The 14,004-nt window shown below is 45.1% G+C and overlaps 1 protein-coding gene across 8 annotated transcripts in view; it reads right to left on the bottom strand.

Moving 5' to 3' along the window:
- Positions 1-14,004, bottom strand: part of fam184ab (family with sequence similarity 184 member Ab) — a 204,527-nt gene that overhangs the window by 132,095 nt on the left and 58,428 nt on the right. For all 8 annotated transcript variants that reach the window (XM_071370060.1, XM_071370059.1, XM_071370066.1 and 5 more), the window contains 3 exons: positions 9,999-10,121; positions 9,322-9,483; positions 7,895-8,016 (listed from right to left, as the gene is read on the bottom strand). In XM_071370060.1, coding sequence (XP_071226161.1) covers positions 7,895-8,016; positions 9,322-9,483; positions 9,999-10,121 — 407 coding nt within the window. The remainder of the gene's footprint in view (positions 1-7,894; positions 8,017-9,321; positions 9,484-9,998; positions 10,122-14,004) is intronic.

The following is a 14,004-nucleotide window of genomic DNA, read 5'->3' as shown; positions in this document are numbered from 1 at the left end:
TCTTGGCGAAGGAGAAATGCTCACAGCGACGTCAACAAATTTGTGCACAAAATGTTAGAGAAATAAGCGTTTTGTGTGTATGGAAAATTTATTTTATTTTAGCTCATGAAACCTACACTTTATATGTTTATTTTTTTCAGTATATTTCCTTACAACCGGTCAAGCTGATGTAATTTGGACATTTTGCACTGAAAATCATTCCCGTTTGTCTTTTTTTGTTATCGCATTTTTTCTCAGGTCCCTGAACTTCTTTGCTCTGCGATTTCCACATTTTGTTGTGTTACAGCCCGAATTTAAAATGGATTACATTTCTATTTTGTGTCACTGATCTGCACACAATACCTTATAATGTTAATGTGGAATTATGTTTTTAGAAATTTTTCTAATTAATAAAAAATGTAAAGCTGAAATGTCTTGAGTCAATAAGTATTCAACCCCTTTGTTATGGCAAGCCTAAATAACTTCAGGAGTAAAAATGTGCTTAACAAGTAAGATAATAAATTGCAGGGACTCACTCTGTGTGCAATAATGGTGTTTAACATGATTGTTGAATGACTAATCCATCTCTGTACCCCACACATACAATTTCCTCAGTGAATTTAAAACACATTCAACGACATAGACCAGGAAGGTTTTCCAATGCCTCACAAAGAAGAACACCTATTGGTAGATGGGTACACATAAAAAAAAAGCTGACGTTGAATATCCCAACGAGCATGGGGAAGTTATTAATTACACTTTGGATGGTGTAGTACACTCAGTCACTGCTCAGGGATTTCAATGAGGTCAATGGTCATTTTAAACCAGTCAGAGTTAAATGGCTGTGATAGGAGAACTGAGGATGTATCAACAACATACTAACCTAAAGGACAGAGAGAAAAGAAGGAAGACTGTACAGAATAAAATAACCTAAAATTCAAGGTAACTGGAGATGACATTGAATGTTCCTGAGTGGCCTAGTTACAGCTTTGACTTACATTTGCTTGAAAATCTATGGCAAGACATGAAAATGTCTGTCTAGCAATGATCGACAACCAACTTGACAGAGCTTGAAGAATTTTAAAAAGAATAATGAGCAAATATTGTGCAATCCAGGTTTGGAAAGCTCTGGAGAGACTTACCCAGAAAGACTCACAGCTGTAATCGCTTCCAAAGGGGATTCTAACGTATTGAATACTTACCTAATCAAAATATATTTGTTTTATTTTCAATTAAGAACGTTTATTTTAAATTTTTCTTTCACTTTGACAATAAAGAGTATTTTGTGTAGATTGTTGACAAAAAATGACAATTAAATATATTTTAATCACACCTTGTAACACAACAAAATATAGAAAAAGTCAAGGTGCGTGAATACTTTCTGAAGGCACTGCACATCTCTTCGTGTCGCTACAGCTCAGCAAAGGCTCATGTCAACATTCTCACCTCCATCATCCGACCATACACATTCTGCTGCTGAAACACATCATTATTATGTTTCAAGTAGCAGACCAATCTACATTCCATCATGTGACACCTAGATACCAATTGTTTTCATCTCATTGTGTTCAGTTTTCCCTTAAACATAGGACCTTTGTCTGTCTTTGTCAGTTCAGAATGTTCTGAAAGGTTGTAGTTGTTGCTTGAGGTGACCCATCCATTCCTCTCATGAATACAGTTATAATGTCCACCTTTGTTGCAGTATATAAAGCTCCGTTCCACAATGATCTCTCTCAAAACCTTCTCATTACCGTCTCCTCAGGAGTAACATGTCCTTGAAGAAGTCAGGACAAACTCTGTTTCTAACATCATTGACAGTGAACAAGATTGGAATGTTTTTGTTCCACCTGAAATACCTAAGAAGGGACAGAACCTTCTCTTTGTGTGTTTTTCTAGACGCTGTTTTGTTGGTGACTAACAGAATGTGAGAGCATGTGGAAGACATTAGAGGGATCTCTACTGCTGGACAGAGGCTGGTTTTGTTGGTGACTAACAGAATGTGAGAGCATGTGGAAGACATTAGAGGGATCTCTCCTGCTGGACAGAGGCTGGTTTTGTTGGTGACTAACAGAATGTGAGAGCATGTGGAAGACATTAGAGGGATCTCTCCTGCTGGACAGAGGCTGGTTTTGTCGTCTGTTTGTTTTGCTCTCCTCCCTTCATCCTTCCTTTATCCTGCTTTCTTCCTCATCACAGCTAAAATTGTTTACATGGATGTGTACTGGGTCATTAAACAGCTCTACAGTTCAGGCTCAACCCAGACGTTTAGAATAAGGATATGTCTTCAGCATATTGAACTAACCTGTCAGTGAGGTAAAGGAGAGGTTAGGCAAGGGAAGGAAGCTGTTGAAGAGCATCGAGACTGCGCCATTGTCTGGGACATGCAATAAAGCTGAGAGGTTGCTTCCTTTATAAACTGTAAAACAGGATAAGAACAGAGGATAGACCCAGACCTGTGAAGTTGTCTGGATTTGAGCTGGTCCTGGCTATTGAGTCTCTCCACCAGGCCAGACAGGCCTCCCTATTCCTGGCAGCAGGCCTTTGATAGCTCTCTGTCACACTCTGTCACTCTCTCTGTCGCTCTCTCTCTTTGGGTCTCTGTCTCTGTTTGTGTAAGGCCATGTTCTGAGGACACCGTGTGTGTGTGTCGCTGTTTTTTTCCCTTTCAACTTTCAAGACAGAGGCAACACATCTGAGCTCTGTTGTTTTGTGGCCTTTATTGGTTTCATTTGAATGTTTTGATGTTTGCTGCCCTGAATGGGGGGGGATCTAGGGGAAATACTAGGCTACTTAGTGGGCTCGTCCACTCTAGCATCCAATCTCTGAATTATTCTGTACTCTCAGGGGCTGTGCTTGCTTACCATATTGTCTGGTGGCCTAGCTAGCTCCACTTTGGTCTCTATTAGGATTCCATGATTGTGAGCTCATGAGTTGACAATCAGTGGGTCATAGTCCTGTTCTGTGATTGGTAGACAGTATATTCTGCTGATACCAGCCAGCTAAAACCAGGAATGTCAACAAAGTTTTGAATCATTAACTGCCCCAGTTTACCAGGTCGCCCTCAGAGCGATCTCACCGCCCCTTTTCCCGGAGTCCGAATGGGAATTCTGAGAAGGAGCGGCCACATAATTCCCTGATATCTCCCACAGCTGACTGACAGGGGAGGAGGAGTGAGGAGGAGGTACTTGTTTTGTGGTAGAGATGTATTTCTTCGTCAGTCCGACTACCCTGTGGTATCCTGCATTCTTCTGCCGTTTCACTCTATTTTCACCCCTTTTTGATGTGATTCTGGTGGACGTGTTTTATCAGCCCATCGCTAGAGACGGAATATCTTTTTTTGACACACACACAAGCTACACACACTACAAAGGGCCGCTCTGTCCAGAGCTCTGAGGGAATAGATCAGAGCTCCTCCCTCCATATTCACTTTCCTATTTCTTTCTCTGCTGACACCACTTTCTCTTATTTGTTTGTTTTGGACTGCATGGTGTAAATCACATCCTAGAGAAATAGAGGGGGTATAAACAGCTATTAGCTTGAGGAGAGCTTGGATGGAGGGATGATTGAGAGGGGAGTTGGAGTCCACGACTCACTCTCCACTCCCCTGCTCTGGCTAGCCTTATTTGGTCACAGACAGACAGAGACAGACAGAGACAGACATTTGCGCACCACGCTGCGCTTTGGTCCTCCTCTCCTCCTACCGACGAAAGCCATTACAGAATCACCCACCACAAAAGGACCAAGCAGCGTGGTAACGGGCAGCAGCAGCAACAGCGCTTTATGGAAGTATGGACATGGGAGGACGAGTTAGACGGCAAAGGACTATCGGCAAAGGAATATCGCCGCCCCAAGGCAGAGCTGGAGGCAGCGAAAGCAGAGAGGCAGCGTTATGAGGAGCTAGCTCGGCAGCATGATCTGGACTGTGTTACAACTTGGGAAGAGATAGACAGGTGGTCGGTCGACCCAGGGAGAGTGCCGGAGCCCGCTTGGGATTCTATGGAGCAATGTGAGGAGGGATAACGGCGAATGGAGGCAGCACGGCGACGCGGTAGGCAGCCCGAGAGACAGCCCCAAAAAATTATTGGGGGGGGGGGGGGTACAGTGGGGTTCTTTTGGAGGGTCGCCCTTCCGAGGAGGCCAGGGAAGCGGGGATTAACTATGGTGGGGTGAGGGCCACGTCCAGCGCCAGAGCCGCCACCGTGGACAGATGCCACCCAGACCCTCCCCTATAGGTTCAGGTTTTAGCGGCCGGAGTCCGCACCTTGGGGGGGTGCCGAATACACTGCCGATTTTGCAGGTTTTCCTACTTACAAAGCATGTAGAGGTCTGTCATTTTTATCATAGGTACACTTCAACTGTGAGAGACGGAATCTAAAACAAAAATCCAGAAAATCACATTGTATGATTTTTAAGTAATTCATTTGCATTTTATTGCATGACATAAGAATTTGATCACCTACCAACCAGTAAGAATTGCGGCTCTCACAGACCTGTTAGTTTTTCTTTAAGAAGCCCTCCTGTTCCCCACTCATTACCTGTATTAACTGCACCTGTTTGAACTCGTTAACTGTATAAAAGACACCTGTCCACACACTCAATCAAACACACTCCAACCTCTCCACAATGGCCAAGACCAGAGAGCTGTGTAAGGACATCAGGGATAAAATTGTAGACCTGCACAAGGCTGGGATGGGCTACAGGACAATAGGCAAGCAGCTTGGTGAGAAGGCAACAACTGTTGGCGCAATTATTAGAAAATGGAAGAAGTTCAAGATGACGGTCAATCACCCTCGGTCTGGGGCTCCATGCAAGATCTCACCTCGTGGGGCATCAATGATCATGAGGAAGGTGAGGGATCAGCCCAGAACTACACGGCAGGACCTGGTCAATGACCTGAAGAGAGCTGGGACCACAGTCTCAAAGAAAACCATTAGTAACACACTATGCCGTCATGGATTAAAATCCTGCAGCGCACGCAAGGTCCCCCTGCTCAAGCCAGCGCATGTCCAGGCCCGTCTGAAGTTTGCCAATGACCAGAGGAGGAATGGGAGAAGGTCATGTGGTCTGATGAGAAACTCCACTCGCCGTGTTTGGAGGAAGAAGAAGGATGAGTACAACCCCAAGAACACTATCCCAACCATGAAGCATGGAGGTGGACACATCATTCTTTGGGGATGCTTTTCTGCAAAGGGGACAGGACGACTGCACCGTATTGAGGGGAGGATGGATGGGGCCATGTATCGCGAGATCTTGGCCAACAACCTCCTTCCCTCAGTAAGAGCATTGAAGATGGGTCGTGGCTGGAGTGGCCTAGCCAGTCTCCAGACCTGAACCCATTAGAAAATCTTTGGAGGGAGCTGAAAGTCCGTATTGCCCAGCGACAGCCTCGAAACCTGAAGGATCTGGAGAAGGTCTGTATGGAGGAGTGGACCAAAATCCCTGCTGCAGTGTGTGCAAACCTGGTCAAGAACTACAGGAAACATATGATCTCTGTAATTGCAAACAAAGGTTTCTGTACCAAATATTAAGTTCTGCTTTTCTGATGTATCAAATACTTATGTCATGCAATAAAATGCAAATTAATTACTTAAAAATCATACAATGTGATTTTCTGGATTTTTGTTTTAGATTCCGTCTCTCACAGTTGAAGTGTACCTATGATAAAAATCAGACCTCTACATGCTTTGTAAGTAGGAAAACCTGCAAAATCGGCAGTGTGTCAAATACTTGTTCTCCCCACTGTATATAATTTAAAAATATATATATTTTTAAATTATTATTATAATTTTCTGTCTGTGACGCTACACTTGTGTGTGTGTGTGTGTTCTCCATGTGTTCTCTGTGCAGGTGTGAGCTGCGGCTGTCATAGACACTGCGGTGCGGTGGGGTGGTGCCACCCATCTGCATTGTCCCTCTTGCTAATGCTGTCCATGTTCAAGCCCACCATTAAATAAGGTAATGTGGGTATTTCTCCTGCTGTATCTCGCTCCACATCACCAGCAGGAGGAGAGATGTGTCTGATAGTCCGTCACAGGACATGAAAGAGAGGCGCTCCTTAGCACCTTCTCCTACTGAGAAGGGCCTAGAACAGAGGAGGGAGGAGGAAAATGGGAATATCTCTCCCTCTGCCTTCACCTCTCTCTTTCTCTCTCTCGCTCTCCCTGAGTGGCATGTTGGCTCCAGTTCGATATGGTAGAAGTACAATCAGACCCCCGGAGGTTGTGCTTTGCATTATGCTTTACTAGAGAAGAAGCAGTCTTCAATTTAGTTTTAATTACTATCTCACTTAATGAAAACCCTAAATGCTGTCAGAACTAAAGAGCATGTAAAATGCACAACTTACAAATTACAAGATGAAAAGGAGCTGAAGGGGAATGCAAATGTGAAATATGAACATTGAGAGAGAGGAGGGTAAATGAAACCTAATTACAGTACAAGAGATAAAGAGGAGGACAGGAGAAAACTTTGGGCTGATCTGGATGGTGTAATTCTAGAACTCAATGTGTAGCAGAGCCTTCCTGGTAATCAGGACTCCTTAATGCCGTATTAACACATTTCTTGACCCCAGCAAGGGAGAGAGACACTAATTGGACTCTGTCTGATGAGCTAGGATGAACTTCCTCCTCCTCTTCTCCAGTGTCACATCTCTGAGCTGCAGTTCTGTTCACACCATGATTCACATGTCCCTGATGTGCTGTGGCGGCATTGAGATTCACATGTCCCTGATGTGCTGTGGCGGCATTGAGATTCACATGTCCCTGATGTGCTGTGGCGGCATTGAGATTCACATGTCCCTGATGTGCTGTGGCGGCATTGAGATTCACATGTCCCTGATGTGCTGTGGCGGCATTGAGATTCACATGTCCCTGATGTGCTGTGGCGGCATTGAGATTCACATGTCCCTGATGTGCTGTGGCGGCATTGAGATTCACATGTCCCTGATGTGCTGTGGCGGCATTGAGATTCACATGTCCCTGATGTGCTGTGGCGGCATTGAGATTCACATGTCCCTGATGTGCTGTGGCGGCATTGAGATTCACATGTCCCTGATGTGCTGTGGCGGCATTGAGATTCACATGTCCCTGATGTGCTGTGGCGGCATTGAGATTCACATGTCCCTGATGTGCTGTGGCGGCATTGAGATTCACATGTCCCTGATGTGCTGTGGCGGCATTGAGATTCACATGTCCCTGATGTGCTGTGGCGGCATTGAGATTCACATGTCCCTGATGTGCTGTGGCGGCATTGAGATTCACATGTCCCTGATGTGCTGTGGCGGCATTGAGATTCACATGGCCCTTTATCGTGCCAACACAATGTTTTTACACTTGAAATTCATAAGCAGTGGCTTGTCACAGCCTTGTTGTCACTCGGGCTCAAATCCCTTGGTAAACAACCGCTTTTGCTTCAGACGAAAAACACATTTAGAGGTAGACGAGGGCAGCGGCTGAACAAATGTGAAAAATGAAGGCCCATATTTTGGGGCAGTATATTTTCTCATGGGACCTATCTCCTCCTCCTTCACTTGCACACAAACTCAATGTGTGACCTAGCTAGCTACAGTACTTACAAGAACAGCATTATTTGTGTTATTATTACTCTAATGATCTGTGTGGAGGCTGAGCCCTCTAAAGATAATTCCAATGGTCACAGGCCTTTTCAGTGGTCATAATCTGTGGTGCAGCACTGGCTCTTTTTAAATGAAGCCGTCCATTCATAATCTTCTGAGCCAGGGAGAGAAGGACCTCCTGCTGGGGAGAGACCAGCCCTGGACTGGTATTATTAGTATGAAGCTGGATTCACTCTTTCACTTAACTTCTCCATCGCCATCCTTGGCACATCTCAACCAAATTAACCCCAGGGCCAAGGCAGACCCAAAAACAAGAAATACATGTACGCAAAAACGCACACACACCTTAACGTCTCGGTCCACTTGAGCTCCAGTTCCAGCGCCATCTTGTCCATCTTGAGCTTCTCGTCCTCTTTAATAGTGATGACTTTAGCCTCATGCTGCTTCTTCTGGGCCTCCATCTCTCCCTGAGACGGGGAAGGAGAAAGACAGAAAGACAGGAATAAAGAGAGAAAGGGTTAATGATATTAGCCCTCATGATAAACAACACAATTGAGCATGAGATCTAACCCTGTATGGACAGGACTCAACACACATTACTACCAATGAGGACCGTGGGGCCCTGTGGGAACATGGGTGCTCTGTGTGATCAGTCAGAGGAGAGGAAAAACAGCCTGGACCTACTACCAATGCTGCTCCAAAACTTCCCCTGACATTCATTCAGACTACAGCCTGCTTCATTATGCAGGACCAGAGAGAGGGAGCGAGAGAGGAGAGAGGGAAGAGGAGAGAGGGGAGCCCCAGAAGGTCGATGGCATAATGAAGTGCCAATGCCACACGGGCTCTTTAAAGATGAGAACAGAATTTACAATCTGAGCCTGATTAGGTATGTCAACCCAAAGCTGCTGGAAAGCCTGCTCGGCATGTGAAGAATTGGAATCTGGGACAAAGCTGCTGGAAAGCCTGCTCGGCATGTGAAGAATTGGAATCTGGGACAAAGCTGCTGGAAAGCCTGCTCGGGCATGTGAAGAATTGAAATCTGGGACAAAGCTTCTGGAAAGCCTGCTCGGCATGTGAAGAATTGAAATCTGGGACAAAGCTTCTGGAAAGCCTGCTCGGCATATGAAGAATTGGAATCTGGGACAAAGCTGCTGGAAAGCCTGCTCGGCATATGAAGAATTGGAATCTGGGACAAAGCTGCTGGAAAGCCTGCTCGGCATATGAAGAATTGGAATCTGGGACAAAGCTGCTGGAAAGCCTGCTCGGCATATGAAGAATTGGAATCTGGGACAAAGCTGCTGGAAAGCCTGCTCGGCATATGAAGAATTGGAATCTGGGACAAAGCTGCTGGAAAGCCTGCTCGGCATGTGAAGAATTGGAATCTGGGACAAAGCGGGTGGACGTGATAGATTTAGTAAGGGAATAGACTCAAGGCTATTCAGTATAGATCAACTTTATTACCCCCCATAAATAAGCTTAATACACAATCAATAAATACCTGGTCAGAAGAGGGAATGGGAAGGAAAATCATTAGGGTTCCTGTTGGAGAATCCAATGGCTCCCTGATGAGGTAAACCCACCAAGGACCCATAAAAATCTATTTGTGTTTGCCTGCCTGTGTGTGTGTGTGTGTGTGTGTGTGTGTGTGTGTGTGTGTGTGTGTGTGTGTGTGTGTGTGTGTGTGTGTGTGTGTGTGTGTGTGTGTGTGTGTGTGTGTGTGTGTGTGTGTGTGTGTGTGTGTGCGTGCGCGCGGACTGTAACAGTGCTCTCACCTGCAGGGCGGTCAGCAGGTTGCTGGTCTCTCTCAGTCTGGCCCTGGTAGCATCCAACTCCTCCACTAGTTTGTCCTGGGCCTCCTTCAGGTTGGAGATGTGTCCCTCTGCTGAACCCATGCCCTGCTCACCCTCCTTAACCAGCTCCTGCAGGCGCAACACCTGCACACAGGGGAGGGACAGGGAGGGAGGGAGAGCAGACCCACACTCAGCACAGAACAAGAATAAAGGCTAGAAGTCTATCATACACCACAGTACACAGACAGGCTTTAAAAACAGCTGTCAAATATATTCCCTTTTGTAATAAATTACAATTGGGAATCTGCACTTGAAATGAGTCAAGACACACTCTACACATCAGCAGCTGTTCTCTAGAAGTCTATCTCAGTGCTCAGAGAGGCCTTAACATCTTAACCAGCTGTAATGAACTCCTAGACATTCCCTTCAGTAGAGTTGGGAAACTGCACTTCAAATGAGCCAAGACATACTTATATCATCTCTACCTGCTGTTATTTTCCTTTCAAACCTGGTTTGTTTTCTGAGAAACGATAGCGTCAAAATTCAAAGATTACCAATTAGCACCAGTAATTCTAATTCTATGTGGCTGACCACAATAAATGGTCAAAATGAATTGAGAAAGAGGAGAGATCTGATAGGTAAGGTGACTCATGACTGACCTCCTGATTGGCTTGTTCAAGTTTGGCGGCGAGCTCCTCCCTCAGGCTGTCCAGTTGTTGTCTGAGATGGTTCTTCTGCTCCTCCAATGAGAGCCTCTCCCTCTCAAACTGCTGCTCCATTTCCTGTAGACAAACCACAAAGACTGTTATAATAATACCAGCACAAAACCCTTACAGGGCTTACAATATTATAGGCTTTTTATGAATTGAAAATACTTTGTAGATATGGCTGCAATAATTGTGTTTTTAGAGGAAAATCAATGAGGAAAATCAATGCCAGTTTAAAGGGAATGACTAGTACATGAAAGGACAATAGTTGGCATTATTCACATGAATACACTAATAAAAAGAGTTTTGTCAGCATCGTTGTTACACAATCTGGTAATATGGACTCAGTGGAGCTCTTTGGAGGAGGGCTTGTATTGAGAGCTGTTATATTTAGGAGGTTGTGTGTGTGTGTGTGTTTAAATCACAAGTGACACATTAAATGTTGTACCCCTGGGCAGGTGGTTAATATCCTGCTGGGAAAATGGATGACATGAGTGAGTTCATTATTTAAGCAACGTCAGGCCACTCAAGACAAGGATGTCTGCAAAGCAAATAAATGATGCAGCGTTTACTGATAAAAGCCATGTCACATTATTGTGAATTCCATTTTCAGGGAGGAAAGATTTCTCGCTGTGACGGTGCGATATCATGGATCAAATGCAGCCTTCAGACATTTCTCGTATGGGATAGATCGCTAGTCTACCATTTCACTCTCATTGCAGGATAGTTGTGTCAGTAGACGACACCAAAGTGACAATATAATCAGTAGACATCACCATAGCAGGGACAGGCCAATGAGATGGAGGGAATGAGTGGCATCTTTAGCACCAGGCATGGAAATGCCTAAAATATGATTTTCTCAACAGCTCTGCATCTGTTAACGTCAGCGCTGAGCATTCAACTGTGGACAGGACATTGTTCAAACCCCTTCATATAGGCCTACATCTTTTACGAAAACAGAATTCTTGATCACTTTCATAAAAACCTTATGACTAGTATATTACTCTGAAAAGACGCGTTGGAGCCAAATAAACACTAAATGCATTGAGCTGACTAGTGACAGACTACTATGTGAACCATGTCCACTCCAATATTAAGGTTTCTCTGATACAGAAGGGGATTGACACTGCAGCATGATCCTTTCCCTCTGTAACTTTGGTTCATGCTTTCCAATGACCCAAAATGGAATATACAACAGAAGTGCAATCTCAAAAGGTCTGTATATGAGCAGAAGACTGGTCAGCATGATGGACTAAGTAAGGCTGACTGAATAATGTATAGTTTCACCTTGTTCAGAGAGGACTGCGCTGCACACTGTAGGTTCGTGTCTGGTAGGTTAAGGCTACATCGTTTAGCGCTTTCATCTTTCTCTGCACTCACATATGCAAATAGGAGCTCATCTATGTTTAGTGATCCCATTCCTACAAGAGTGTATGACATTATGCATGTAATCTTGTTAGCGTCTTCCCCTATGTTTTTTTTTACACTGGGTGTCAAGTTAAGGGATGTGTGTGTGTGTGTGTGTGTGTGTGTGTGTGTGTGTGTGTGTGTGTGTGTGTGTGTGTGTGTGTGTGTGTGCGTGCGTGCGTGCGTGAAGACGTTGAGTTCCCATTTCACATGCTTCTTGAATAGTGCATACTCTTCAAAACTTCTAAACGTTTAGTGTGCCACACAAAGTCTCCGTCAGCCGGGCCACGGTAGTTTGACTAGTCACTAGTTCGATCTCAGTGTCCAAACTAAAAGGTCCATCCCGCACCTTGGTGCTGAGGACAAAATGACTCTCCTCCCTCTCTTCTCTCGTTGTGCTGTACGCAGAGGAAGACCCTGGGGGAGTTGGCCCAAAATATGATGTCAGCTGCCGCCACATGGACTTGTCAAGCTGCTCTTTGCGACTATGGTGACTCACCGCCGCACAAACATAGACCCATTTCATTATGCTCTCCTTTCTCCGCTCTCTCCATTCCCATTTGAGAGCGAGGAGCAGAGATGATAGATAGAGAAATTCTCTCTCTCACACACACACACAAACACGAACACACACAGGGGATCAACCAACGTTTGTCTGCCTGAAATAAGGTTCCTGAAAGCAGCTGGTGAGGTGCAGACAGATGTAATCACAGTCTTCCTCTGCAGATGAGACTCCGGAACTCAAACACCATCCTGGTGGGGTCGTTACCTCCATTTCCTCCAAATTAAAACAAGGCGGCGAAACAGTGGAAAATGTGTTGACTATGAAGAATGAACAAGGTCATTGTGTGTTAGAGACACCCACGCACGTACACACATTCCAAAGCCCATGAGGAAAGCCACTGTCATCCTTCAAATTGCCAGAGAGTAGTGGCCACAATGGTGTTAGGTTGGCCGGCCCTGATATAAACAAGGGACTGGCTAATTACATCGGCTTAACGCAACATCTGTCATTTGGCCGGTATTTTATTACATAAAGAGTAAATGATGCAACCATGTTGGAGAGGGACGAGTTGACAGGAGCCTTTGGCAGCTACCGAGCTGAGAAATAAAAAGATGACTAATTGCATTTTGGCTGAGTCAATCGTGCATGTCTTTTGAGTGCTTTAATTGAATATGTTATCAGTCAGGGATATCAAAACAGACAGTTTAGTCATGTCACTGCAGCAGATGTTTTCAAGCAGATAGAAAACAAAAAAAGAGTCATTATTTAATAGAGTGAGAGCCAGGTTCTGTCAGCATCTCCAACACCTCGGCCTAGGCAGGTCCTGGAACAGTGTGTGTGTTTGAGTGGTTGGGCTGAGCAGAGCGCGGCGGGGTGGGGAGATGAGTTGTCATGGTAGTTTTTAACGAGGCGTGGGAAGCTAGGCCCTCTCACTGCTCTACTGCCTGCAGGACTGGAGCTGAGGCAGCAGAGCTCTGGGCCCTGACACACACAGAGAACACACTGGGAAAGAGGCAGATACAGGCCTGGGACACACAGACACAACCTGAGAGACACAGACACAACCTGAGAGACACAGACACAACCTGAGAGAGATAGACATGGCGGAGATACATTGCACTGGGCTCTCATACAGAGAAGGCTGAACAGAGAGAAATACCTAATCAAGAACTGAGCAAAACAGGGCCCTAAAAGCTGAGGGAGACTAGTGACAAACCACATTACAGCAAGGAAACTAGCATTTTTTTGGGATGGGTCTGTTGTCAACCAATATAACCAATCTCTTTCTGTATGATTTTAAACCACTAGACATCCATAGTAGCAGCACTTATGTGTTCTGTGTGGAATGGAAGGCAGCACTTGAGGGTACTCAAAGCTATACCAGCATAGAGCTGTTCTCAACACTCATGGGACTGCCTTGACAAGTAGGTCTGACAAGCTGTAGAGCCAAACCAGCACAGCAAAGCTTGGAATTCAAGCATGCAAATGACATGGAGGGACTTGGAGGAAAGATAAGCTGTTCTGCCCATGGTAATGAGTCTCTCTCTCTCTCCCTTCTCCTCTCTCTCTTTCTGGCTCTCCACGGCTCTCTTTCTCGGTCTCTACAGAGTGGTTCCACCAGCTGTTTGTAGTCCGTGATTAATTAAAACCTATTTCAAACTGGTAATCATTGGGCTTTCATAATAAGGTTCAGACTCAGCATTGACCTTTTCTTTTATCTCCACATTCAATTAGTAGAAGACAATCATTGTTTCAACTGTTGTTCTTTAGTCTTGCTGTTGGATCCTGTGTGACTTGGTTCATTAGGGTGGTTGTAATGGCACTGTGCACTGCAAGAGCAGATTAGTGTAGTTTGGTACAGATCTGCACAATAATGCAACTAGATAATGTATTACCCCGTAAGCCAAGGCCATTTGCTATTCATAACAATAGCCAAATCATAGCAAATCGTAGCTTGGAGGTGAAGTAATCGTTTCTGCAGTGGAAATCCCAATCCCATCCCATTGCTGAGGTGTGTAGGTGCAGCTTCACTGCTGTGTGTGTGTG

This window comes from Salvelinus alpinus, chromosome 27 (genome assembly GCF_045679555.1).
Source record: "Salvelinus alpinus chromosome 27, SLU_Salpinus.1, whole genome shotgun sequence".
In the NCBI taxonomy this organism is placed as follows: domain Eukaryota; kingdom Metazoa; phylum Chordata; class Actinopteri; order Salmoniformes; family Salmonidae; genus Salvelinus; species Salvelinus alpinus.
The sequence above is the reverse complement of the archived record's forward strand: the minus strand, read 5'-3'. Positions and strand labels throughout refer to the sequence as shown.